The sequence below is a fragment of the Loxodonta africana genome, chromosome 19, assembly GCF_030014295.1.
Source record: "Loxodonta africana isolate mLoxAfr1 chromosome 19, mLoxAfr1.hap2, whole genome shotgun sequence".
NCBI classification, from domain to species: Eukaryota; Metazoa; Chordata; class Mammalia; order Proboscidea; family Elephantidae; genus Loxodonta; species Loxodonta africana.
The window spans coordinates 31347011-31373204 of NC_087360.1; the positions used below are offsets into that span (position 1 = coordinate 31347011).

The following is a 26194-nucleotide window of genomic DNA, read 5'->3' on the forward strand; positions in this document are numbered from 1 at the left end:
TCAATGTCACCCTAAAAAGAAAAGGAGAGGACGTCCTGCCTAGGGCTAGAGGTCGTAAGCCAAGTAGAAATAAAGGTGTTCACGATAGCTTATTTACGACGACAAAAAGTACAGTCGATTCTGGTTATTTGCGGTAATTATAAACGCCTCCTTCAAATACTGAATTAACGAATACCAAGCCACCCTTTAACCCTCAAACCCTGGTGGCGTAATAGTTAAGAGCTACAGCTGCCAGTCAAAAGGTCAGCAGTTCGAATCCACCAGGCGCTCCATGGAAACTCTACGGGGCATTTCTACTCTTTCCTGTAAGATCCCTATGAGTCGGCAATGACTCCATGACAACGGGTTGCAAAAAATTTTTTTTGCCGCTATGCGCATGCGCAAAGTGCGAATGCGCGCTAAAGCCGTGCAAGTATTTGTTAGTCAATATGTGGCTTCGCGAATATGTGGCTTCAGGAATACGGAATCCGCGAATGATGAGAAGTGGCTGTAGAGTCGTGCTTTTTTAAATAAGTGTCAGAGTAAAATTTTACCTGTGATAGGTATTGAGTAAATTACTGAATGAACAAAATGTTGAGGGGTCAAAGGAATGATTAAGCAACAGGGTCTTTTTATTGTGGTGTTGGTTTTTTTTGGCTAACATTCTCAAATCAGCATAAAACCCGACTACTCCGTATCCCTGGAGGGTGTTGGGAGTGACAGCTGGCCCCGGGGATCAGGTCAACCTGTGTGACCTTGGGAGAGTTACTGAAGGGCTCAGAGACCCCGTCCCCTCCTCCTTCAGTGAAGAGTCTTCCTTCCACTGGAGTCATTCAGAGATCATGTAAGCGAAGCACTCAGCAGTGTCTGTCTTTTTATTATCTTTATCCCCTGAGGGATCCTTTCCATTACTCACAGTTCAAACCAAGGGGCTACCCCCTGCCCAAAACCAAACCAACCCATTGCCGTTGAGTCAATTCCAACTCATAGAGACTCTATAGGATGGGGTAGAACTGCCTCATAGGGTTTCCAAGGCTGTAAATCTTTATGGAAGCAGACTTCCACATCTTTCTCCTTTGGAGCAGCTGGTGGATTCAAATTGCTGGCCTTTTGGTTAGCAGCGGAGTGCTTCATCACTACACCACCAAGGCTCCTTACATCCTGCTGAAGGTCGTGGAGATCACAGTTGGTTTCAACCCCTTAACTTGGGATGAAGATGCCACCTGCTAGGGGTACGAGGAGGAAGACAGAGGTGGGGACGGTGTATCAGATGATTCCCTCCCATTGGACCCTTTAGGATCCCAAGGACTAATGTGCTGAGCATTTTTACATGCCATAGCCCCTTAACCCAGGCTTCTTACCCTCCAGCCAATTCTGACTCATGATGACCCATGTGTGTCAGAGTAGAACTGTGCTCCACAGGGTTTTCAATGGCTGATTTTTCAAAAGTAGTTCTCCAGGCCTTTCTTCCAAGGCACCTCTGAGTGGAATGGAACCGCCAGCCTTTCAGTTAGCAGCTGAGTGCTTAGCCATTTATGCCACCCAGGGGACAGGTGAGATTTGCCCACTAACGTCAACATCATCACTCCCATCTTAAAGCTCAGAAGAACCAATACTCAGAGATATCACACAGCCAGGAAGTCAGAGAACAAGGATTCAAACCCTGCCTTGTTTCCACGATCTCCTGTGATAGCCAGGCATCCAGCAACCCTCCCAGAATTCCAGCAACCCTCCCGCTTCTTGGCCCCCAGATCAGCCAGACAAGAGTACAACCCAGTCAGGTAGAGATGGGTCGGACCTGCACACATGGGAGACTCCATTCAGTCATACACTGACACACCAACTTCTCCAATGCAACCTGCATCAAAGCTTTATTCGCTATTTTCATAGTCTGAATGCAACATCTTTGAACATGCAAAGGTCATCTTGTTTGAACGCAGTCGACCAGATGTCTGACTGTGCTTCTGTGCCTATGAAACCTCTTTACAGTTATAAAATATAAAAGCACTTGTAGACATACAATACTTTGCGAGGTCCAGGAAGCCCCGTTTCTTTCGAACATGAAAAATATAGGTTTTTATAGCTGAATTATCAGTCACATGATTACAGATCCTTTCTGGGCTTGGATGAGGTGCCCCCGTCCCCGGGCTTCTGCTCAGACCTTCTAGAGCTTGTGAATTCATAAGGCAACTGCAAGAATATCTTCAGGCAAGAGGCTGCACTTTCCTACATACAGAACTCAAGTTCCTCTTCTCTCAGGACTCACGTATCAGAGGAAGGAACCAAGAAGAAAGGTTAGGAAAATATATACCACATTTATCTGTATCTCCCCCCATCCTACAAAGCATTCTGAGGTTCAAAGTCATCTGGGAAGTTCATGACTTCTAGGACAACTGGGATGATTTAGGAAAGAAGACAGTACAAAATATCTTCCGTAACACAATGTATTACTTTTGCCAGCCCCTATTTACAGGAGCTGTAAGGCGATGTGGAAGGAGATCATTAAGAAGTTCAAATTCTTCTTTTGACAATGGCACAATTTTTAGCAGGCGTGATGCCAGCAGGGATTGTCGAGAAAGTCCCAGTCTGAGTCTTAGATGTTAGGGTGTGGGGTACAAGGGCAACTATTTAAGAAGGGGGCTTCTGGGAGGTGAAGGGAGAGAGGCTGAATGGTGTCGATTTCCAGGATGAACTTGGCAGAAACCTCAGGCTGACTTTCCTGAGCAGACAGCCTGGATTCCTGCCCACTCCCTGCCCCACCCCCACCCTGGCATGGACTAAGAGATAAGAGAAAGGATATCTTAGGAGGGTGGTCCGGGCAAAAGGAGACACAGGCCGGTCAAGATCCAGCACACTCACGCCGACTTGCCTTCTAGATGGTTCTATGCTGCCACAGCCTTGGCCTGCCCCAAGTTCCAATGAAGCAACTCCCAGCAGCTTCTCAGCACAGAGCTCGGGCCCCCCACTCGATATGGTGGTCAAGCCCAGAGCAGATCTCCCAGCAGATGAGGAGGGGGTTGTGCCTGCTTCAAGCGGCCCCCTCCATCTCAATGGTGTCCCTGCTGCCTCACAGACTCATGACACCATGGGAGTTCTGTTTTCCTGTTTTAACACATCAGGCTAGGGGTAAGATGATGAGGCTTATTTGGAGGTTACAGAATATCCCTCCATCAACATAGTGACCTGCCCCAGCTTAAACACCTAAACTGGGGGCAGAAGGAGTAGTTCCCCGGTGGGTACAGCCTTTCTCCTGCCTCCCTAGTTCCACCCAAGCTCACCCAGAAATACTGATTTATGCAAAGGTAACCGCAATCTGGTTTCCTGTGTTAAGGGGCAAGGCCGTGTGGGTGTGGCCATAGGGATAGAGGGGGACAAGCCGCAACTGGTGAGGGTGGGGCTGGCTCCAGAACCTTCTTCTAAAATGGGAAAGCTTTCTTCTCCTGTATTCCCTGCAGGCCTGGCCCGCCTTGAAGAAAGCATTTCATTTAGGAGGCCTTCCGCTAGCACCCTGGTGGGATTTTAGCTTCATGATGATACCTAACCCCTAGAACAATCTGGGGCCATCATGACAACAAATTTAAAAGCGTAAACTGACCAGGCAGCTATCAGCACTGGGTGGGAGTCACTGAGGTCTCCTTCAGGGAAGTCATGCCCAGGGGTCTTCCAAATCCCTCGGTCAGCCTCTAAGGGTTAGGACCTCAGCTTATGTCCCTTTCTACTCTTGCTTCTCAGCTAGACCCCGAAGCCGGCCTCACTCCCTGAGCCGCACAAAGGGAAACACATCTGTCTGAAAACATACGACTCGGCTTGTTCCCCCCGGAAAACATTTCCACCTTATTTCCCTGAAATCAAGACAACCGGAAATTTCAGCTCAGCGTTACCGGAAACTCCCAACATCCCCAACACCACAAGGTTGCTCTTTCACCAGAATTTCTCTGACAGCACTGTGTAATTCTCCACGACATGCTTTTTTGTTTTCTTGAGGCCTTGCCATGGAATTTCACAGGCCAACAGCTTCTGTTTCATTAGGCAAGGGACCATGAAGAAGGGGGCCTACTGGAGCGGAAAAAGATACAGACTTAGCAAAAGACCAGCTGTCAAAATGCTGATGTGCAAAGAGGAGAGACAGAGAGTGTTCATATACAGGAATCCGCATTCTGGGAAGAGTCCCATCTAAGAGGCGCCAAAGGCCCAGGGAAGGGGTGGGGGACGGGGGCAGGTGGCTTGATTGCACAGAAGTGATTAAGGCATATTCAAATAGTTTCAAAGGAGACGGATTTCCAAAGCGGGGCACCAGGCAAACACACAACATTAGTATACAACCCCTTGCTTAGCCCCCATCCGGAGACATAAATAATGTGGTTGCCCAGGTATCTGCAAAGGCTCCCAGGCATAGATACTTCTAACGTCACTGTGCCGATCAGAAGCAGGACTCAGAAGTCATGGGGAGCCTGAATTAAGAGGGTCATTCCTGACCCACTTGACTTGTCTGCTACGAAGCTCTGGAGGAGATGAAACTGCACAAAAGGAAAGGAGCTGAAGAGACTCTTCAGGGTTTGCCTGAGTCAAATTTCAAAGGCTGGACCTCGTATGGTCAAATCACCAAGGGGTGAAATGGATTTTATTTCCAGTCAGGAGGTTAGGCAAAGGGTCCCCAGGCTAACCTCATTTTCAAGTGGTTTTTCTTTTCTGTCAGGTATATTTGGGCTAGGACATGAATTCCTTAACATTAAGCATGAATTAAGAAGTGAGAGTTTGCATGGTGAGTGTAGATGAGTTCGCTAAATAGAGCCAGACATTTCCCACCACCTGAGATGATACCAGGGTCCCTTCTCATCTGAAGGAAAGAAAGACAGCAGTGAAGAAAAGAAGTTGGGGTTGAAAGACTAGCAGAGTGTCTCTAAAGGCTTCCTATTGACCTGAAAAGCCACCACATCAAAGATGTTACATAACATGGACTGGAACTTGAAGGACAAGTCAAGTAGACTTCCTCGTTGATCAAATAGGCTTCAGAAAGTCATGAGGACTTCAGTTGCAAAAGATTGAGCTGGGGCCTGGCTCCAACAACTGCCATCATAGCCAAAGTTCAGCCAACAGGACTCAGGGCGGGTGGGGCCCTGTGACCGCTGTCTGTGATGCTAAGTCACCATCAGTTGCCAGGGCACAAGCATTTGTCTTAACCTGGAGAAAAGGGGGAATGCTATCTACCCCTCACCCTACCCCAAAAGGGAGAAAAGAGGTGGTAAAGGGAGAAAGAAGAGATGGGGAGGCAGATGGAGACTTGGAGAGTTAGCCAGGGAGAAGATAGACATTTTTTGACACCACTTGTAAATAATGCAATGGACCAAGAAAGACCTTTTCCCCTTGGGAAGTCAGGAGCATGTGCCCCCTGCACCCGTATCTGGCCAGTGCTGTGCATGTATCCTTTAGGAAACCCAGACCCAAGGCCCCTCAGCAGTCACGGGCTGCCCTGTGAATTGCATGGGTGCCTTTCTCCCCATGGGGGTCTCCCAGGCAAGGTTGGCACAGAGTTTGAGGCAATTATGGGCAGAGCAAGGGGCCATCCAGGCCTGCCCGAGTAGTCTGCTGGAGCCTTGGACCTAAGAGGTGGAGGAGGCTGGTGTTGAGGATTTCCAAAGAGAAGGGCAGAGGAGAGAGGCCCCAGGGGCTTGGCATTTCCTGGGAATGAGCTCAGAGCTAGCAAGGCAAGAAAAGGCAAGGCGAGCCTTATCCTTCATCATCTGGCATCCAGCACTTCTGCTCAGAGCCCCTGGCCTGGGGGGCTCCCTTCTTGAGAGAGGCTTTCCTACTCAAAGAAGCACTTGTTGGGTGGAGTTGGAGGAGGGAGAACAAAGAGGTGGAAAGAAACAAAAAACAACCTTTATGCATGTGTTTGTTCTGAGGCCAATGTGGAATGCTTCCTCTCTGCCAACAGCCCAGGTAGTTTCAGAAAAGGCTTGGTAGAAAGACAGAGATACTCTGGGCAGGTCTGGGGTTTGACTGGCAGAGGCACCACCATCTTGGCCTACAGCTTGTGAATCCTTGAGGCCAAGGGACAAAGGTCACCTCACAGAAAGCAGAGCTCAAATAAAAAGAAGCCAGGAATATATATACAGGAATGACAAAACAATTTTTTAAAAGCTTGGATAGGGATAAGATAACCTGAGGTGATTGGATACTTCAAAACAAACTATTCACACACCTCTCTTCCGGTCCTGGAACATCAAACCATATATACACATCAAATTTTAAAGAAAATCGGCTGAATTATTGCTTTATCACCTTCAAAAGCAAACAAAGGGACGTACAATGGAACTGGTCAACTATGATGTACACATCTCCACAGGGAGGACAGAAATACTCAAAAGAAAGAGGCAGAGTGTGCTTAGAAACTGGAATTGCTGATATTTCCAGGGTGGTGGGGGGAAGAAGGACCACCTCAGAAAATTCCAATCCGGTGGTGCTGACTCGGACCAAGATTATGGCAGGAAGTGAACGATTTTACCTTCCTTGAAAATATCCTTTCAAGAAAGGCCTGCCCTAGGGTGGGGGGAACGAGGTGCCTTCAGAATTCAGGTGCTTTTCAGAACCCAGAGAAACGGTCCAGCCTCACACAGATGTTCTTGGAGCTGCTGAAGGTGTCGGAAGTGGGTAGAAATGCAAATGATTGCATAAAAGACAAAATCACCAGCGTGGACATTTCTCGAAAGCGTGGCTTTGTTCATGGTCTGCAGTGCTGTCTGAGTGATGTGCCGTGGCAGAGGTATCCTCCTTTCCGGATCCGGCGGGGGGGGGGCCCGTGGAGGGAGAGGGGGAACACTGGACAGCATCCTCCACCCACCGGAAGGCCCAGGCACGTGACCAATGTGCAGGAAGGGACAGCGGTGGCATGGCCTCGTCTTCGGGGTCTGACAGTTAAGGCTTCTGTTGATTAGGCATGGGTGGTGTCCCCGACCTGGACAGGAAGGGACAGTCCTGGTGTCAGCAGTGGGAACATGTGGCCCCATCTCCCTCCATGATTAGGCTTGAAACCTCTTCTGACCTTCCCCAAGGAAGCCACACCCATAAGGCACAGGCCAGGAAAAAGATAATTATTTCTTAAGAGATGAGGTGAGGAGGGTGCAGGCAGCTCAATACACTGGAATGAGCATGAAATTCAGGGTCAGATCAGGGCTCTGGTCCCAGTTCTGAGCCTCGGATTCCACATAAGTATTGCCAGAGGCTTCAATGAGATATCACACGTATAGCCCTGAACACAAGCTAAACACAGGTCTGAGACACCTTATCACCAGCCCCTGAGCACAGATTTGCTTGGAAATTTGGAATTTTTCAGAGGTTGTTTTATATAAATATATATAGTCCCCGAGTGGTGCACATGGTTAAAACACTTGGGTGCAAACCAAAATGTTGGAGGTTGGAGTCCACCCAGAGGCACCTCGGAAGAAAGACTTGGCCACCTACTTCTGAAAAATCAGCCATTGAAAATCGTGGAGCACAGTTCTACCCGCACACAAATGGGGCTGCCATAAGTCGGAGGTGACTCGACAGCAACTGGGTTTTATAATAGATGTACTTACACATGTGTATATGTATGTATGTATATAAAAATATATGTATATAATTAAATACATATATTTTATGTAACGCCCCCATAATCAAGCACGCTAATATACCTGCGGTGTAATATATGACTATTCATCTAAAGTAGGAAAAATAGAGTATAAATAGCATTAGACTCAGCCCGGTAATAGTTATGGAAACTCTGTTTTCAGAGCTCTCTGGGCTCCAGGCTTGTAGATGAGGGCGGTGAGTGTCTGAGAGCGTGGATGCTGACATGTACTGAGCCCGCGCTGTGTGCTCCTGTACTGAGGGCTTCCCGGCACTCAGTCAAACCCTTTCTGTGCATTTTCATTGAGTCCTTGGGGCCACTTGCTAACATGGGTACTGCTAGCCCATTTTACAGATGTGGAAACTGAGGTTCAGGATGTTAAGTCAGTTAGAACCTAAACCAGGGAATATCTAATATACTAGATTTTTAAATCTTTTTTTTTAAATTAATTTTTAATTACACAGGTTATACATAAGTACATTGCCCACGTAAAATCTGGAACAATATAGAGAAGCTAAAAAACAAAAACCTTAGACAACCCTCCTCTTTCATTTTATGGCTGGCCAAGTGCATGAGACCTGAGCCCAGGTTATCTGACACTCCCTCTAGGGCCCTTTTCATCCACCCCAAGCTGCCCCAAGCCCCCTGTCAATTCCAACTCACAGTGACCCCACAGGACAGAGTAGAACTGCCCTATCGGGTTTCCAAGGTTGTAAATCTTTACGGAAGCAGACTGCTACATCTTTCTCCCCCAGAGTGGCTGGTGGGTACGAACTGCCAACCTTTGAGTTCACAGCCAAGTGCTTAACCATTTTGCTACCAGCATACCACCCGGACATCATGCTTGGTAAAGTAGAGGGTCAGTGAAAAAGAGGAAGACCCTCAGCGAGATGGACTGACACAGTGGCTGCAGCAAGGGGCTCAAACATAGCAATGACTGTGAGGATGGCGCAGGACCAGGCAGTGTTTCGTTTTGCTGTACAAAGAGTCGCTATGAGTTGGAACTGATTCTAGGGCACCTAACAACAACAACAAGCAGCCCAGGTTTGTTTGGTTTTGTTTCCCCTAAATGGAAACATTGTCACTTTCCCGTTCACAGGCACCCAGAACGCCCTCTTTTCCCTTTGTGTGGACTTCCCTTTGCTAGGGCACAACATTCAGTCTCTACAGCTTTGTCTCCTGCCTAAGTTCCCTCCTCCCCAGGCCACAGGGCTCTTCCTAGGCCTCCCCCCACAGAGCCCCTCGTACCTCGTTAAGCCTGATTCTCATACAGACTTTGCCTCTTCTTGGATTTCAGCTCCTTTAGCCACTGGGGAGAGGGCTCTTCTGACCTGAAACCACAGATCCAGGGAGTCGAGCCCAGGCCAGACCAGGGGCTCCTGCGGTCCAGGGCTAAGTGGTGCCTGCCTCTCCACACTCTATACCAAGGCGGGGGGCACAGGCGGCAAAGATGCTCATGTCAACAAGAAGTGGGAATGAACCACAGTGCCCAACTGTGGAGGCCAGCTCCTGGCTAAAGAACTAAGTGTGATCTTTCAGGCCTGACCACAGGCAATGACAAAGGCTCTACTTGGCCAGCCTTGGGAGACAGCTGCTGCCCAAGCAGACCTGCTGCACATTTAAGAATCTTTAAATGGTCAAAAAGAAATATTCCTATATTAAATGACAAAATTCCCCAAAACCACACAGCCAAAAAAAAAAAAAAAAGAAAAAAACTCCACCACAACTAAATAGAAATTACACCACACAGAGTTCAAATGAACTCTTGGCAGTCTGATATCTAAAACAGAGGCTGGGAAAGGGTGCCAGGAATCAGGCCAGCTGGCCTCACTTCTTTATCCTCCCTGTCTCTGGAGGGCATTGCAGGCAAGAACTCAGTCCCATGGTGGGCTGCCCTCTTCCGCATCACTGTGTTCGTAGCCCAACTGCGTCCATATGGAGACCTCTGTATGGGTGGCCATTGGCAGAGGTCTTCTTCAGGTCCTCTGCTGAACCTCCTTATCAGGGAGGAAGGGGAACCTTGAAGTCACTTTTTCCCACTCTGACACAGTAGTCAGTACGTTTCCACTCCTAGCCCTTCCCCTTTGCCCTCCCCCTGGCCCCAAGGTCTATAAATCTGCAGAAATCTTTTTATCTGGGGCTCCCTTGGCAGTAAGGTGGTCTCCAGTGCTTGGAATGACCAGTCCGAGAGCCCTGGGAGCAGGAACCGCTCTGTGCTGATCTGAGTTGTACAAATGCCCTGGTGGCGCAGTGGTTAATAGCTTGGGTGCTATCTAAAAGGTCGGCAGTTCAAATCCACCAGCCGGTCTTTGGAAACCCTATGGGGCAGATCTGCCCTGTCCTATAGGGTCGCTATGAGTTGGAACTGACTTGACGGCACCTAAAAACAACAACAACCCCAGGCCTGGCACGGAGCAGGAGCTCTGTGAGGGCGGCTGAACTAGCGGACCTTGCCCAACCTGGCTGCACCCTTCCATCCAGCTTCCTGGGTCTCTTTGATTCCCCTGAGACAAGATACTTCCCTGGGGGGTAAGAGAAGGCAGAATGCCTGTTTCCCCATCAGTCTTGAGAGTGCTGGAGAAGGGCAGGAGCTTTCCAGCAATGGTGCCCTGGGTTTCTGAACAGGTGGGAACAGGCAGGATGGAAAAAGTGAGGCCAGCCAGCCTGATTCCTGGCTCCCTTTCCATCTCTCTGTCTTATGTTTTCGACAGCAGGGTGCCAAGAGTTCATTTGAACAAAGCTGCTGCTGGAGAAGAAAACAGCTTGAGACTCCTTCCATTCAGCTATCTTAGCACTTTCCTCAAAAGCACAACCTGAATTTGGGAGTAGAGGCCCCCTCATTCCCAAGACCCCTTACCTCTCGTCCTTCTCCACACTGGATGGCAGGACGCGGCTGCCCAGAACACCAGGCTGGAAGGGGAACTTGGGGGTCTTGGACTGGAGGGCCCGGGTGGGGGTCTCGCCAGGACTGTCCACCTCTTGCCGCCTGTGCAGCTGAGCCTGGGGAGAGAGGAGAGCCAAGTCTGTGAACGTCATTTGTCTGGGGACAGGCCCATCCAGTGTACCATCACTGCAGCGGGGGGCCTGGAAAGCAACAAGGTCCCCAACATCTGAAGGGATCCAGGCAGAAAACAGGGAGCTGGGGTCGGGGAGGATACTTCCTGACCTCAGGGGCTGAGAAAAATCAGAGGCCCAGCTCACATCCCAAGCAGCCAAGAGGATTAAATAACAAAAACGCCCCTAAACCCACACCACAATGGGGGCAGTCATCTTTGGCTGAAAAGTCACTAGATGCAGTGTTTTTGGCATGTGATATGCCGTCTCATTTAACTTCCTGAGAACTCTGGAATGGAGTGCAGCCCCATCTCACTGATGAGGTTCAGATACACTAAGCTAACTTGCTCTTGTGTCCATACAAACAAAATGCAGTTTTTCGACTGTCCATTAGATTCCCCCAGGAAAATGGCAGGGTGGGTTTTGACCCAATTTTGGAGGGTGTAATGGTTAATTTTATGCGTCAACTTGGCTAGGCTACCGTGCCCAATTGTTTGGTCAAGAACTAGTCTAGAAGCTGTTAAGGAGGAATTATAGGTGATTAATCAGTTGACCTTAAGTAAACCTGATTACCCTCCATAATGGAGGCCGGCCTTATCCAATCAGTTGAAGGGCTTAAAAGCAAAATAAAGGGAGTTTCCCTAGGGTGTATTCTGCCTCCAGACACACAGACACACACACACACACACACACACTCTCTCTCTATATATGCATTTTTTTAATACATATATATGGCATTGGTGGTTCTGCGGTAGAATTCTTGCCTTCCACACAGGAGACCGGGGTTCAATTCCTGGCCAATGCACCTCATGTTCAGTGAAGGCTTGCAAGTCACTATGATGCTGAAATGGCTTCAGTGGAGCTTCCAGACTAAGACACTAGGAAGAAAGGCCTGGTGATCTACTTCCAAAAATCAGCCATTGAAAACCCTATGGATCACAATGGACAACTGATCATGGGGACGGTGTGGGACTGGGCAGCATTTTGTCCTGTTGTTGTGCCTAGGGTTGCCATGAGTAGGGGCCAACTTGTGTCCGCTAACTAGCTATCTGATCGGGGCAATTGGTTCAGTACCTTGAGCACTGCCGGATCCATGCCCGGGAATGCGGGCATCCTCTGAGGATGGCTGATGGGAGTCCTCTCAACCCTGGGTGGCTTCTCGTCCTCATCCGACTCTTCCCTCCTGGGGGATTTCTCTTCTGTTGCAAAGAAAAGGGCATTAAAGTCACTAACAGCAGCTGTTTATTGAGGATCAACTATGTGATGGATACTCTGCTCACAAGCAATTCTCATAGCAGCCCTGTATGGGAGATACTACTGTCCCATTTTACAGATGCAGACAAACCTGGGCCTGCTGTTTTCACGCTCTCTCCACTTGCCAGAAGCTATTGACGTGCTACAGAACGAGGTTTTCTCCTGGGCTGGGCACAGACAGACCCACCTCCTGGCTCATTCCAAGTCAGGCAAATAGAAGGAAATCTTTGGCAGAGGTGGCAGAAGAGGCAGAAATGCTCTCTGGGCCCTGCTCTTCAAAGGGAGCGGTGTGTGGAGACCTGTGTGTCTTGTAGAAGGGCTGCCCCAAAGTGGGACCAGGAAGCCACTGTCCTTTGCACTGAGCTCCCTGTTCTACGACTTAACGCTATTACCTGCTCCAGCCTCGTGAGTGAGCTGGGTCTCTGAAGCAAGAGGCTTCTGGGTGGTGGCTTGCCTGGCCCCACTATTCTAAGGGTGAAGGGTGAGAAGTTTCCACCTCACTGAGACATGGCCACGGGATTAGTTACAGCGGGGGGAATGGCAGTGGGATGAGCAGGGCCTGGTTCTCGGGAGCTAATCAGGGAGCAGGGCATTTCAGCAAGGGTAGCCCCCAGGCCTTCCCCAGTTCCTGGCCGGCACCTCCAGGCTGAGGGGACCCAGGTCCTGCAGCCACGTCCCAGGTTGGGGCTATTGGGAAGCTTTCTCCCCACTTTGGCCTTCCTTTGGGCTTAGCTGAACTCGGCTCAGAAAACCAAGAAAGTGTGCAGAGAGCATGGATTTAAATGTCTCCTTTAGTAACAGGCAGCTCCGGCTCCCAACTTGTTGAGTCTATGGAGAAGAGGGATGGGAGAGAAGAGATAACCCTCCAAGTTTTGGTTTAGGGTGTCACACAGTATACAGACTGCTCTGACATCCTACTGTTTGCCAGGGGCAAACCGCAAATGAAGAAAAGCACCTGCAAGAGCTTTTAGGGCACTAGAAGCTGCGTGTGTGTAGAATTGGGTGGGCGCGACCCAGCAACCCCAATCAACCCTAGGTATATACCCAGAGGACGTGAAGGCAGGAACGCAAACAGAAACCTGCACGGCAATGTCCGTTGCGGCTTTTCCACAATAGCCACAAGGTGGAAACAACCAAAATGTCCATCAACAGATGAACAGATAAACAAAATGTCGTATATACACATAAAAAAAAAATATACACATGGCTGTAAGATATTACTCAGCCTAAAGAGAAATGAAGTCCTGATGCATGCCACAATATGGATAAACCTTGAAAATATCATGCTGAGTGAAATAAGTCAATCGCAAAAGGACAAATACTGTATAATTACACTTTTATGAAATAAGCAAATATATAGATAGAAAATTTCACTGAAGACCATTCAAAAACGGCTGCAGCAGTATATCGACAGGAACTGCCAGAAATTCAGGCCGGTTTCAGAAGAGGACTTGGAACCAGGGATATCATTGCTGACGTCAGATGGATCCTGGCTGAAAGCAGAGACTCCCAGAAGGATGTTTACCTGTGTTTTATTGACTGTGCAAAGGCATTTGACTGTGTGGATCATAACAAACTATGGATAACACTGCGAAGAATGGGAATTCCAGAACACTTAATTGTGCTCATGAGGAACCTTTACATAGATCAAGAGGCAGCTGTTCAGACAACAAGGGGATACTGATTGGTTTAAAGTCAGGAAAGGTGTGCATCAGGGTTGTATTCTTTCACCACACCTATTTAATCTGTATGCTGAGCAAATAATCTGAGAAGCTGGACTATAGGAAGAAGAGCGGGGCATCAGGATTGGAGGAAGACTCATTAACAACCTGCGTTATGCAGATGATACAACCTTTCTTGCTGAAAGTGAAGAGGACTTGAAGCACTTACTAATGAAGATCAAAGACCACAGCCTTCAGTATGGATTACACCTCAACATAAAGAAAACAAAAATCCTCACAACTGGACCAATGAGCAACATCATGATAAACGGAGAAAAGATTGAAGTTGTCAAGGATTTCATTTTACTTGGATTCACAATCAACAGCCATGGAAGCAGCAGTCAAGAAATCAAAAGATGCATTGCATTGGGCAAATCTGCTGCAAAGGACCTCTTCAAAGTGTTGAAGAGCAAAGATGTCACCCTGAAGACTAAGGTGCGTCTGACCCAGGCCATGGTATTTTCAATCACATCGTATGCATGTGAAAGCTGGACAATGAATAAGGAAGACGGAAGAGAGTTGACGCCTTTGAGTTGTGGTGTTGGCGAAGAATATTGAATATACCATGGGCTGCCAAAAGAACAGGCAGACCTGTCTTGGAAGAAGTACAATCAGAATGCTCCTTAGAAGCAAGGATGATAGGACTGTGTCTTACATACTTTGGACATGTTGTCAGGAGGGATCAGTCCCTGGAGAAGGACATCGTGTTTGGCAGAGTACAGGGTCAGCAGAAAAGAGGAAGACCCTCAATGAGGTGGATTGACAGAGTGGCTCCAACAATGAGCTCAAGCATAACAATGATTGTGAGGATGGCGCAGGACCGGGCAGTGTTTCGCTCTGTTGTGTGTAGGGTCGCCATGAGTCGGAACCAACTCAACGGCACCTAACAACAACAACATAGATAGAAAGCAAAGATTACTAGTAATTACCAGGGGTGGGAAGGAGAAGGAAAGGGGGAGTTTTTGCTTAGACGGCACTGAGTTTATGTTGATGGTGGTGGAATAATTTGGAAAAGGACTGTACAACATGAAGAATGCAATCAATGTCACTGAATTATATACACAGAAATTGTTGAATTGGCAAATGTTTTATTGTGTTATCTTTTCACCAAAATAGAAAAGAAAAGGAGTGGAAGAAAGTCAGCTACTATAGTTTCTATTACAAGAAAAAAATTTGGTTCTTCTTAAAACCGCAGAAGAAGGTTTTGGTGTTTCTTCCATGGCTCTCCATCATCAGCAGATAAAGGCCAACTCCTTGGCAAAGCACCAAGGTCCTCCATGATCTGGTCCCTGCCTGTCTTTCAATGACAGTCCCTTCTATTCCCAGCTCAAGCAACCTGGAACACACAGAATGTTCTTTCCACACCTCTGCCTCTATGATCCTGTTAAAAATTTTGCCTAGATTATGGAAGATCCATAACCAAAAAAAAAAAAAAAAACCAAACCCATTTCTGTTGAGTTGATTCTGACTCATGGTGACCCTAAAGGACAGAGTAGAACTGCCCCATAGCGTTTCCAAGGAGCGCCTAGTAGATTCAAACTGCTGACCTTTTTGTTAGCAGCTGTAACTTTTAGCCACTATGCCACCAGGATTCCACAGACACATCCAAATTCCTGAGGGACCAAATTGCTGGGCTGAGGGCTGTGGGGACCATGGTCTTGGGGAACATCTAGCTCAACTGGCATAACATAGTTTATAAAGAAAATGTTCTACATTCTACTTTGATGAGTAGCATCTGGCGTCTTAAAATCCTGTGAATGGCCATCTAAAATACTCCGCTGGTCTCACTCCTTTGGGAGCAAGGAAGAAAGAAGAAAACTAAAGATATAAGGGAAAGATTAGTCCAAAGGACTAATGGACTACAACTACCACAGCCTCCACCAGACTGAGTCTAGTACAACTAGATGGTGCCCGCCTACCACCACTGACTACTCCGACAGGGATCACAATAGAGGGTACCAGACAGAGCTGCAGAAAAATGTAGAACGAAATTCTAACTCACAAAAAAAGATCAGACTTACTGGCCTGTCAGAGACTGGAGAAACCCCAAGAGTATGGCCCCCAGACACCTTTTTAGCTCAGTAATGAAGTCACTCCCGAGGTACATCCTTCAGCCAAAGATTAGACAGGCCTATAAAACAAAGCAAGACTAAAGGTTCACACCAGCCCAGGGGCAAGGGCTAGAAGGCAGGAGGGGACAAGAAAGCTGGTAATAGAGAACCCAAGGTCAAGAAGGGAACATGTTGTGGGGTTGGTAAACAATGTCACAAAACAAAATGTATACTAATTGTTTAATGAGAAGCTAGTTTATTCTGTAAACTTTCATCTAAAGTACAATAAAAAATTAATTAATTAGAAAAAAATTCTGCCTAGAATACCTTTCCTTCCCTGGCTAAGCTACCTGTTCTTTAAGAGTCAGTTCATCTTTTGATACGGAATGCAGCCAAAGCAGTCCTGAGAAGCAAATGTATAAAAAAACCAAAAAACCAAACCGAGTGCCGTCGAGTCGATTCCGACTCATAGCGACCCTATAGAGCAGAGTAGAACTGCTCCGTAGAGTTTCCAAGGAGCGCCTAGCGGATTTGAACTCCCGACCCTTGGGTTAGCAGCTGTAGCACTTAACCACTACGCCACCAGGGTTTCCGCAAATGTATAGCCTTAAATATTTATTAGAAAACAAAAAAGGCTGACAATAAATTCACTGATCTTTCAATTCAAGAATCTAGGAAAACACCAGCAAACAAGCCTAAAGAAAGTATAAGAATGAATTCAAAAAAGATAAAAATCAGAAATAGCAAAATCCTATTGTGTTTCTGTCCCTTTCAACCCAAAGGGCCCTAAATAATATATCATCTCTCAATTTGTTTTATCCTATTTTCTGATGATTCCTACAAAGTAGGAAATTATAGTTTCCTATATGAATGTGTTCTCATGTCCTAAAGCCTCCAAAGTCAGGAAGTTCTTCCCAGTGTTTAACCTAAACACCTCCTGCAGTTCAGTGTGATGCCTGTGGTGGAGAGAGGGCATGGCATACCTGTTGAGTCCTTGAACATCCACGTGCTGTCAAGCTCCTCCTCCAAAGGGGACCTGCTCTCTGACTCACTGAGTCGGCTGCGCCGCAGAGAGTGGGAGATGGGAGCCCGGCGGCGGCTTCTCTTGCTGAGCTGCACACGGGTCTTTAGGGCACTTGAGTCGAGGACTGAGGTTTGCTTTGGGGACAGCGTAAGAGGAAAATGAAAAAAGCAAGGAGACCATCAATTGAGGGCACCATCCATCAGTTATGGCATCACTCAAAGACGGTACATGTAGTGTCACTGATACACAAGATGCTATTTAGGTGGTATATGGGCCAACGTTTCCACATTTTGAGAGTGACCTGAACATCCTAAGTTTCTCCGTGAAATATGCCATGTAGGCTGGTTGCAAGGATCAAATGCACCAATGAACCCGAGTGCCCTATCACTGTGCCTGGCACATAGTAGGCACACAATAAAGGAAAATGCCTACTCCGACACACATGGGGTGACCATGAGTTGAAGTCAACTCAACAGCAACTGGTTTTGAAGTCCTTGGGTGGGTTAAACGATTAATGCACTTGGATGCTAACTGAAAGGTTGGAGGTTTGAGTCTACCCAGAGGTGCCTTGAAAGAAAGGTCTGGCAATCTGCTTTTGAAAAATCAGCCACTGAAAACCCTATAGAGCACAGTTCTACTCTGACACACATGGGGTCACCAGGAGTTGAAGCCAACTCGACAGCAACTGGTTTCTGGTTTATTCAGAAAAGTGTCCTCAAGCTCAGAGGCTCTCACCCAGGTCCCCTCTCTACTAAGAATACTCTGTGGCTCAGGTGGGAAGGGTGGAGGAACTGCCCCGCTAAGCACCCGGCATTCGTTCTCAATCATCCTGGAGGACACACATGAAAAGCAGAGGCAGATGGCAGGTCAGTGATGGTTTACGAAGATCCCAGTGAAAGGGCTGTGGGGGCAAACTATCTCTAGGAAGGCGGTGGTGGGCCCAGCAAGCATATTGGGCAGCAAACTGGCTCAGTGATCTCCCAGGAGAGGATGACAAAGAGCTCAGAGTTCTGGGTTCAAATCCTGCTTTGTTCAAATCCTACCTGTGTGACTTTGAGCTTGGGGTGTCCCCATTTGTAAAATGGGGCTAATCATATCACTCTCTTCACAGGGTGGGTGGGAGAATTCAGTGAGCTAAGGCATGGGAGGCCCTTATTTCAGCTGCCACCTGACTAAGGCTCGAACCTGAGAGTTGTGAGGACCAGATGTTTCTCTCTTCCAGACAAGCTCCTGCACTTGCGTAGAAAGGTTGTTATTTCTTCTTGGGGGCACTTTTGAGAAGTTTTGTCATCCATGGCATTTTAAGTTAGGGATAACAGGCTAGTTTCAGTGAATCATTTCCAAGAGCTGGTGTGTGACAGCCCCCACCCGCCTCCAGTGGAGGCAGAGGAAAGACCTGTTTCCAAATCTGTCACAACAGTGTCCAGTGGAGGAACTGGTCTGGGTCTGCCACCCTTATGAGAAGAGCCTGTCATCCCCACAAGAAAGGCACACTTCTCCAGCAACCCAAGGAAACAACCTTCTCGGACTCAGAGAGTGGGAAGTTCCAACTACCCCAATTGAAGGACGGCGTTGGCTCCTACTAGCCCAAAATGGGGTGGTGGGGGGTCGGGGGAGGGGTTCTGTTTCTACAAGGCCACTGCTTCAGCCTCAATGTGAACAGGGGTTGAATTTCTTAGTGTACCATTTCCCCTTTCAAGCCCCCAGCCTCCAAGTGGTCCTCATGGAAGACCCACATCACACTAGGCAAACCTTCCAGTTGCCATTGAGCCAATTCCAACTCATGGTGGCCCCATGTGTGTCAGAGAAAAACTGTGTCCCATAGGGTTTTCAATGTTGATTGTTTGAAGTAGATCACCAGGGCCTTCCTTCCAAGGTGCGTCTAGGTGGACTCAAACCTCTAATGTTTCAGTTGGCAGCTGAGAGCGTTAACTGTTCACACCACCCAGGGAGTTCAGGCAAGCCTTAGCATAGGTGAAATAAACAGCTAAGCCTGTGCTTAGTGACAGCTAGCATTTGAAACCACTCATTGGCGACTTAACTTCCTCATCTGCAAAACGGAGTGATGAGTTTTGTCTCTGGGAGTTATTAGCATGTATGTGGACCAGTGGCCGACACTCAGTGACAGGGGCTGTTCACACTGGTGCTGTTGTTTATAAAGGACACTGCTGAGAAGGAGCTTCCTAATGTTCTGGGGGGACTCCAGGAAATTATTTGACGGCTCAGTGACATCATACAAGCATGTAAGCTAGAGCAATGCCCAGCACATAGTGGGGAACTCAATGAATGTTTGTTGAATGAATAACTGAACACCTTATCTAACTAAATCCTTACAACAACCCAGGGAGGGGGGCACAGCTACATCTGTGTTTATATAGCACGATGTGCCAATGAAGACCGAACATGTGTCTTTCTCTGCCTCTGTCTTTATCTCGAGGTGCTGGTGAGAGACCTTGACCATCCTTAGGAAGGCGAATCTCCTTTGAGGCCCTAAAGGAAGCCCCCTGTGATGGTTCATTTTATGTGTCAACTTGGTGAGACCATGATTCCCAGTGGATTGGCCAAACACCAGCTGCTGTTGCATAATGTAATCTAATATAATGTAATGTAATCACCTTTCAAGATACCATCTAACACAATCCATCAATCAGTTGAAAGGGGAGTTTCCTTAGGGTGTAGTCTGTCCCGAGACTTTAAAAACAAAACAGAACAAAAACCCCGTTGCTGTCAAGTCGATTCTAACTCATAGAGACCCTCTAGGTCAGAGCAGAACTGTCCCATAGAGTTTCCAAGGCTGTGAATCTTTATGGAAGCAGAATGCCACATCTTTCTCCCATGGAGTGGCTGGTGGGTTCAAACCACCGACCTTTCAGTTAGCAGCTGAAAGCTTAACCACCACGCCACCGGGGCTCCTTTCCCCAGACTATAAATGGGTATTTTGGCAGAAGTGGTTTTCTTTCTGGACTCTGGACTCTTCCTGTCACCTGACCTGGAGATCCTGGGGTGTGAGCCTGCAGAAGGCTCCAGCCTGCCGGCTGACCATGGACCCTGGACTTGCCAGGCCCCACAACTGTATGTTTCTCTAGAGAATCCTAAGACACTCCTCTCCCAATAAGGGGGTGTTTCTCCTCTGGAGGAAATCTGAGAGTGTGGACACAGGGCTTTATGCCAGGACAGAGCCCCTTGTTGGGCCCTCAGGAGTGTAGGCAGGTGGCCCTATTGTCAGGGAAGGAGGGTCATAAGGCCCCTGTGTTTCTAGGTTGTAAAGGAAGCTCAGCCTGACCCTGGGAGGTGTGGCCCCAGCAGGGAAAGGACAGGTGCTGGTCTGTGAGGGCCTGGATCACAAGGCAGTAAAACCTGGGCTCCCGGGCGGCTGACATCCAGCGGGTGGCTGTGCTTGGGGACTGGTAGAATTCAGTTCTAGGGGCTGCCCTGGGAACCCATATGGGGAGGCCTCTGGCTGCGGGAGCTTCCCTGCCTAGAACAGCCACTACCCATTCACAGACAGACTGGATCCCCCAGCAGCAGGGACGCTTCCACCGAGTGAGACCTTGGTGGGAACGTCTGGCAGAATTGGTCTGAGCCAACTCCAGGCCCTTCCTGCCTGGAATTATAAGACTCAGACAGACCTCCCTACCCACCCTCCTCAGAGGTCAGAGGCCAGATTCCTGCTCATCTGGCAGGTGAAGGGGAACCAGTTTAATTTGAACACATGTGATTGTAGAGCCCATCACGCTGGTTATAATGGATCAGGAAGCCAAGGCTCGGAGAGGTGAAGACATGTGCCCCAAGATACACAGCTGGTACCTGAAGTAGGCACTCTACTGGGAGATGCTGGAACTTAAGACCCTAATGAAAGCCTCTTTTATGGGATTCATTTCACGTGTCAGCTTGGCTAGGCTATGATTCTCGGTGGTTTGACCAAACCCTACGCAAGCTGCTGTTTTATAATGTCATCTAATGCAATGTAACAGAATCACCTCCTATGACACAATCTAATGTGATGCACCGAATCTCTAGGGAGAGACGACTGGTTTCAGCAGCTACTTACACTGATGAAGGAGAAGTCGTCCTCTCTCTGCGCTGGGCAGGCGTCTGGCAGGGGTGGCCCCTCCGTTCCGTCGGTGGAGTCCAGGTCTGTGCTGGAGCGGTCCACGCTGGTGCTCCGCTGGCCCCTGGAGCTGTCGTTCAGGTCCCCGGCCGAGGTGGGCTCCGTCTGGGATGACAGGGAGGGCAAGCGGCTACTGGGGGGCTGTTTCCGTGCTGACGAGGCACTGCTGTCCGGGGATGGGGACTCGGGGGCCAAGCTGCAGAAAAGGGGGGAAAGGAGACATGGTCGGGAGTCTGCTTCAGAGAACGGAACTTCAGAGAACAGAAAGTATGGTGCGGGGTGTGCTGTCTCCTTTGGGGAACAACAAAGGGTCAGTCTTGTCCCGTTCAAAAAGCCTCTAACCCTGTGCTGTCTGAATCCAGAGCCACTGGCCACGTGTGGCTATCGAGCCCTCACAGTGTGGCTAGTGCAAGTTAAGATGTACCATAAGGGTAAAGCACACGTTGGATTTCCAAGACTTTGAATGTAAAAAGGTTGTGAAATATCTAACAATGTATTATATTGACTTATATCGAATACATGTTAAAATGATATTTTGGATTTATTGGGTTCAAAAAATACACTGTGAAAAATAATTTCACCTCTTTTTTTGATTCGTTCAATGTGGCTACTGTCATTGTTGTTAGCTGCCGCCGAGTTGGCCCCTGACTCATCGTGACTCTATGCACAATGGAATGAAATGCTGCCCCGTCCGTCCTGTGCCATCGACGTGATCGGTTGCAGATCAGACCACTGTAATCCACAGAGTTTTCACTGCCTGATTTTTGCAAGTAGATGGTCAGGGCCTTTCTTCCTAGTCTGTCTTAGTCTGGCAGCTCCTCTGAAGCCTGTTCGGCATCAGCAACAGGCAGGCCTCCACTGACAGATGAGTGGTGGCTGCCCAGGAGGTGCACTGGCTGGGAATTGAACTCGGGTCTCCCATAGAAGGTGAGAATTCTACCACTGAAACATTTCTGCCCTCTAGAACTTTTAAAATTACACGTTGTCTCACTTGCAGCTCACCTTGTATTTCTGTTGGGCAACCAATTACCAGCAGTTACCCATGGAAGAGCAGGGGACGGGGATCTTCTGAACTGTTTCATTCATTCAGTGAGGATTTACTGAGCATGTACTATGTGCCAGGCACTGTGCTAAAAACTGCATCATTTAATCCTCTGTGAAATTCTATGAGGTAGGATTAGCCTCATGAAATTAAATATTAACCTCACTGAAGGGAAACCAAGGCATAGAGATACAAAACAGCTTGCCCAAAGGGGCCGAACTGGAATTAAACCCATGCGGTCTGACTCTAGAGCCCACATCTTTGCTCCTGTCTTAGCTCTGGCATCTCTCACCCTGCTACGAGTTGGAATCAACTTGATGGCAACACGTTTTAGGTAACTGAGGAGTCCGTGGGTAGTCAAATGGTTAGCATGCTTGACTGCTAACTGAAAGGCTGAAGTTTGAGTCCACCCGGAGGTGCCTTGGAAGAAAGGCCTGATGATCTACTTCCCAAACATCAGCTATCGAAAACCCTGCGGCGCACAGTTCTACTCTGACACGCACGGGGCTGCCATGAGTCAGAACTGACTCAATGGCAACCGGTTTTTGTTTTTGTTATTTTAGGTAATTGAAACCACATAATACAGAAAATTTATGAATAAATCAAGCCATTACTTGCTCCTCCCACAAGCACACACTTCAAAAAACAAATGAACAAACAAACCAAAACAAAAGACACTGTAAAAGCCTAGCATCCAGGACATACGATACCCTTACCCTGAGCAAAGGCTGGGACTCTTCCTCTCTAGTGGGTGGGTCTGCCCTGAGATGCCCCCAAGCTGCACCTTCAAGCAGAACCTTCCACCCAGGCATACTGGTGTTGCACTGTGGAATCGAATCACATTTTTGGTCAGCTCTGGGTAATTTTATTGCTTGGAATATGAAGTATGTTGGGGTTGCCGGGTCAATTAAACCTAACCAAATCCGTCGAGTCGATTCCGACTCATAGCAACCCTATAGGACAGAGTAGAACTGCCCTGTAGAGTTTCCAAGGAGCGCCTGGCGGATTTGAACTGTCAACCCTTTAGTTAGCAGCTATAGCACTTAACCACTACGCCACCAGGGTTTCCAATTAAACCTAAGCCAGCCAAAAATGTGGGGGATACCACCGTGGAGGCAGCAGATGGCGCCAGCGCCCCATGGCTGGGAGCACAGACACTCAGCAGGCTTGGGAGGGTAGGCTGCAGCACTCCTAGAAGACAGCAGGGGCGCTCACGGGGAAGATTCCAGATGCCACTGGCCAGTTTTCAGCCCTTCTTGGAAAGCTGGCAGACTAAGTCCAGGTGAGAGAAAGGCCTCCCCAGGGTCGCATGGTAAAATGGGCAAAACCGAGACCCAGGTCTCCAGGATTTCAGATCAGGGCTCTTGCAAAAGCCTTCTAGTGAAATAAAAACAACAAACAAAAACCCATTGCCATGGAGTCGATTCCAGCTCATAGCGACCCTATAGGACAGAGTAGAACGGCCCCCATAGAGCTTCCAAGAAGCACCTGGTGGATTCGAACTGCCAGCCCTTTGGTTAGCTGCCACAGCACTTAACCACTATGCCACCAGGGTTTCCACAAGTGGAACATAGGTAAGCTCATCAACTAAACACATTTCACAGGTTAGCCACCCCACCCTCTCACCAAAAAAAAACAACAAACTTTCCTGGGCACTATCAGAAACCTCCGCTTCCCGTTTTCTTGTTGTTAGGTGCCGTGGAGTCAGTTCTGATTCATAGTGACCCTACGGGACAGAGCAGAACGGCCCCACTGGGTTTCCAATATTTACAGGAGCAGACTACCAGGTCTTTCTTTTGAGGAGCCGCTGGTGGGTTCAAAAAGCTGACCTTTTGGTTAGCACCTGAGCACTTCACCATCGCACCACCAGGGTTCTTTGCGTATTAAGTAAACACATTTTCATAGGTTAGCAAAAAATAAAAAAAAAAAGCTTTTCAAAGCACTATCAGAAACCTCTGCTTCCCTTTTTCTTTTTCTGACCCATTTTCAATCCTATCAGCTGCAGCCTCACTTTAACATCAGCTATTGCTATGGGACATACCCGTGGAGAGGTATGACCACTCCAAAACCTGGGGCAGGGGACCTGGGCTCAAGTCCAGTAAAGCCACAGACATAGTGGGCAGTCCCTGCCTCTCTCTGAGCCTTAGTTTCCTTGACTGGGCATAATACCCACAGATGGGGAAACTGAGTCACACGGTGACACAGCTGGCTTCAAGACTGTGACCTGCAGCCTAGGCTGGGGAAGGCTGACTCCACCTGCTTAGAAGGGCAGTGCCTTCCAGAGGCAAAGCCACTACTGTGCTCGATCCTACCCAAGAGAAGGAAAACGGTATTTTAAAAATAATAACAGATACAGCATATGAAAGTCCCGCCACACTTATCCTCCCAACAGCCCTATGCAGTGGGGTGCCTCAGCTTTCTCCTTTGCAAAAAGGGGTAACAGGATTAAATGAATTAACACGTTTAAGTGCTTAGAAACAGTGCTGGGTATAGATGTTCAATAAACACTGGCTATTTCTCTAAGTGGAGTCCCAGGGTAGTGAAAACAGTTAATGTGCTTGACTGCTAACCAAAAAGTTGGAGATTCCAGTCCACCCAGAGGTGCCTTGGAAGAAGGTCTGGCAATGTACTTCTGAAAAATCAGCCCTTGAAAACCCTATGGAACTCGATTCTACTCTGACACATATGGGGTTGCCATGAGTTAGAATTGACTCGACGGCAACTTTTTTTTAATAAGCATCATTCTCTCTCTATGGAGGAGAAAAATAAAATTTAAACATCTAAGTAGTTTACCCAGGGTCCCACAGCCAGTTAAGGTGAAGCTGGGATTTGAGCCCCGGCCTGCCTGCCTCCTGGATCCAGGTGATACTCAATAACGTTCAGGCTTCTGCCACAGCACTAATGTCTCCTCCTAGCCAGTCTGACATTGGAGGGCCCTAGAATCCGTTTTACAGTGGCGGTGTTACATACAGGTATAGTTTATAAAGCCATATGTATACTATGTTCCTATATACATAAATATACAGTCAATCATTATTCGTGGATTCGGTATTTGCGAATTTGCCCATTTGCTAAAAATATTCATGGCACTTCAGCACGCACACAGTGGTGAAAACTTCCCAGCTGAGGTAGAAAGGTATGTGTTACATCAGTGTTCGTGGGGACTTTATAGAACATTAATTGGATACCTAGATAGAGAGATAGGTATATATATATATACACATACATACGCATACATAAAAACACACACATATACACACAGTGACATATAGAAGAAAGTCTGACATATAACAGAAAGAAATGTAACAAAAACATTACTGAGTGTTCTGTCTGCACGCTGGGATTACAGCTGCTTTTCATTCATTTCCTTTATAATTTTTTCTGTACTTTCTAAATGTCTTTTTACAATAAGAATGATGTGTTCTTATAATGACAGGCATTCTAATAAGGCAGAAATCAGCTGGTTGGGTGGGTGGCACTGAAATCAGGCAGCGGGTGGGCTGCCTGGCCCCGCGAAGACCTCCCTCCCGCAGAGGGAGCCCCCGCCACCTGCCCTACCTCTCCCTGCTCTGGTGCTGCTCTGTCCACGTCCCATACTGGCTGTCGGCTTCCCGCACGAGGGTGTCGGTGTCCTTGGCCTCGGGCGGCCGCCTGGAAAAACACTGCTTCAGCTGGTCCTGCAAAGACAAACCAGGTGAGAGGTTTCCAAGGGGAAAGGGCACAGAACACCGTGGCAGCTGACACACATCACATCGCATCACCTCCGTTCAGGCCTGCCCCAGCTCCCCATTGTCCTCAGACCCCCCAAAAACCCTAAACCTGTTGCCGTGGAGTCAGTTCTGACTCACAGCAACCCCTTGTGTTACAGGGTAGAACTGCTCCATAGGGTTTTGTTGGCTGGAATCTTTTTGGAAGCAGATTGCCAGGACTTTGTTCTATAGTGCCACTGGGTGGGTTCAAACTGCCAACCTTTAGGTTAGTAGTCGAACACAAACTGCTTGTGCCACCAAAGCTCCTACTGTCCTCATGGGTACAAATGTCCTGGCTAGGCACTGGGGTGGGCAACCATTCCAGTTTGCCCAAGGGGATGGGATGTGAGACTTTCAATGCGAAAATTGAGCAAACTGGGATGAACTGGCCACCGTCTCTGGCTTCCAGGGCTCTGCTGGCATCACCCAGCCCCTCCCTAGTGCACTGCACCCCACCGCACACCACAGCCAGGGCAAACTTCTCTCAGTTGTCAATGCTCCCTGGACTCAGTCTGGTTTAAGCCCCCTCTTAGGGCTCCCTCCACCATGCTTCCCCTATCAGCACCTCAAACACCCCTGGAGGATTTAACTTCTGTCAGG

General features: G+C 48.2%; 1 protein-coding gene across 4 annotated transcripts in view; it reads right to left on the reverse strand.

The window, feature by feature from the left end:
- Positions 1 to 1734: 1734 nt before the first annotated feature.
- The window catches only part of KIAA1671 (KIAA1671 ortholog), a 181322-nt gene continuing 156862 nt past the window's right edge, over positions 1735 to 26194 (reverse strand). The window contains exons 3-9 of one of the 4 annotated variants that reach the window (XM_064272531.1): positions 25404 to 25522; positions 20744 to 20999; positions 16652 to 16826; positions 11717 to 11841; positions 10446 to 10588; positions 8837 to 8919; positions 1735 to 6934 (exon numbers count right to left, since the gene is read on the reverse strand). In XM_064272531.1, coding sequence (XP_064128601.1) covers positions 8841 to 8919; positions 10446 to 10588; positions 11717 to 11841; positions 16652 to 16826; positions 20744 to 20999; positions 25404 to 25522 — 897 coding nt within the window. In that variant the 3' untranslated portion in view covers positions 1735 to 6934; positions 8837 to 8840. The remainder of the gene's footprint in view (positions 6935 to 8836; positions 8920 to 10445; positions 10589 to 11716; positions 11842 to 16651; positions 16827 to 20743; positions 21000 to 25403; positions 25523 to 26194) is intronic. The other 3 variants (XM_064272532.1, XM_003419167.4, XM_023559297.2) reach the window with 3 other exon arrangements.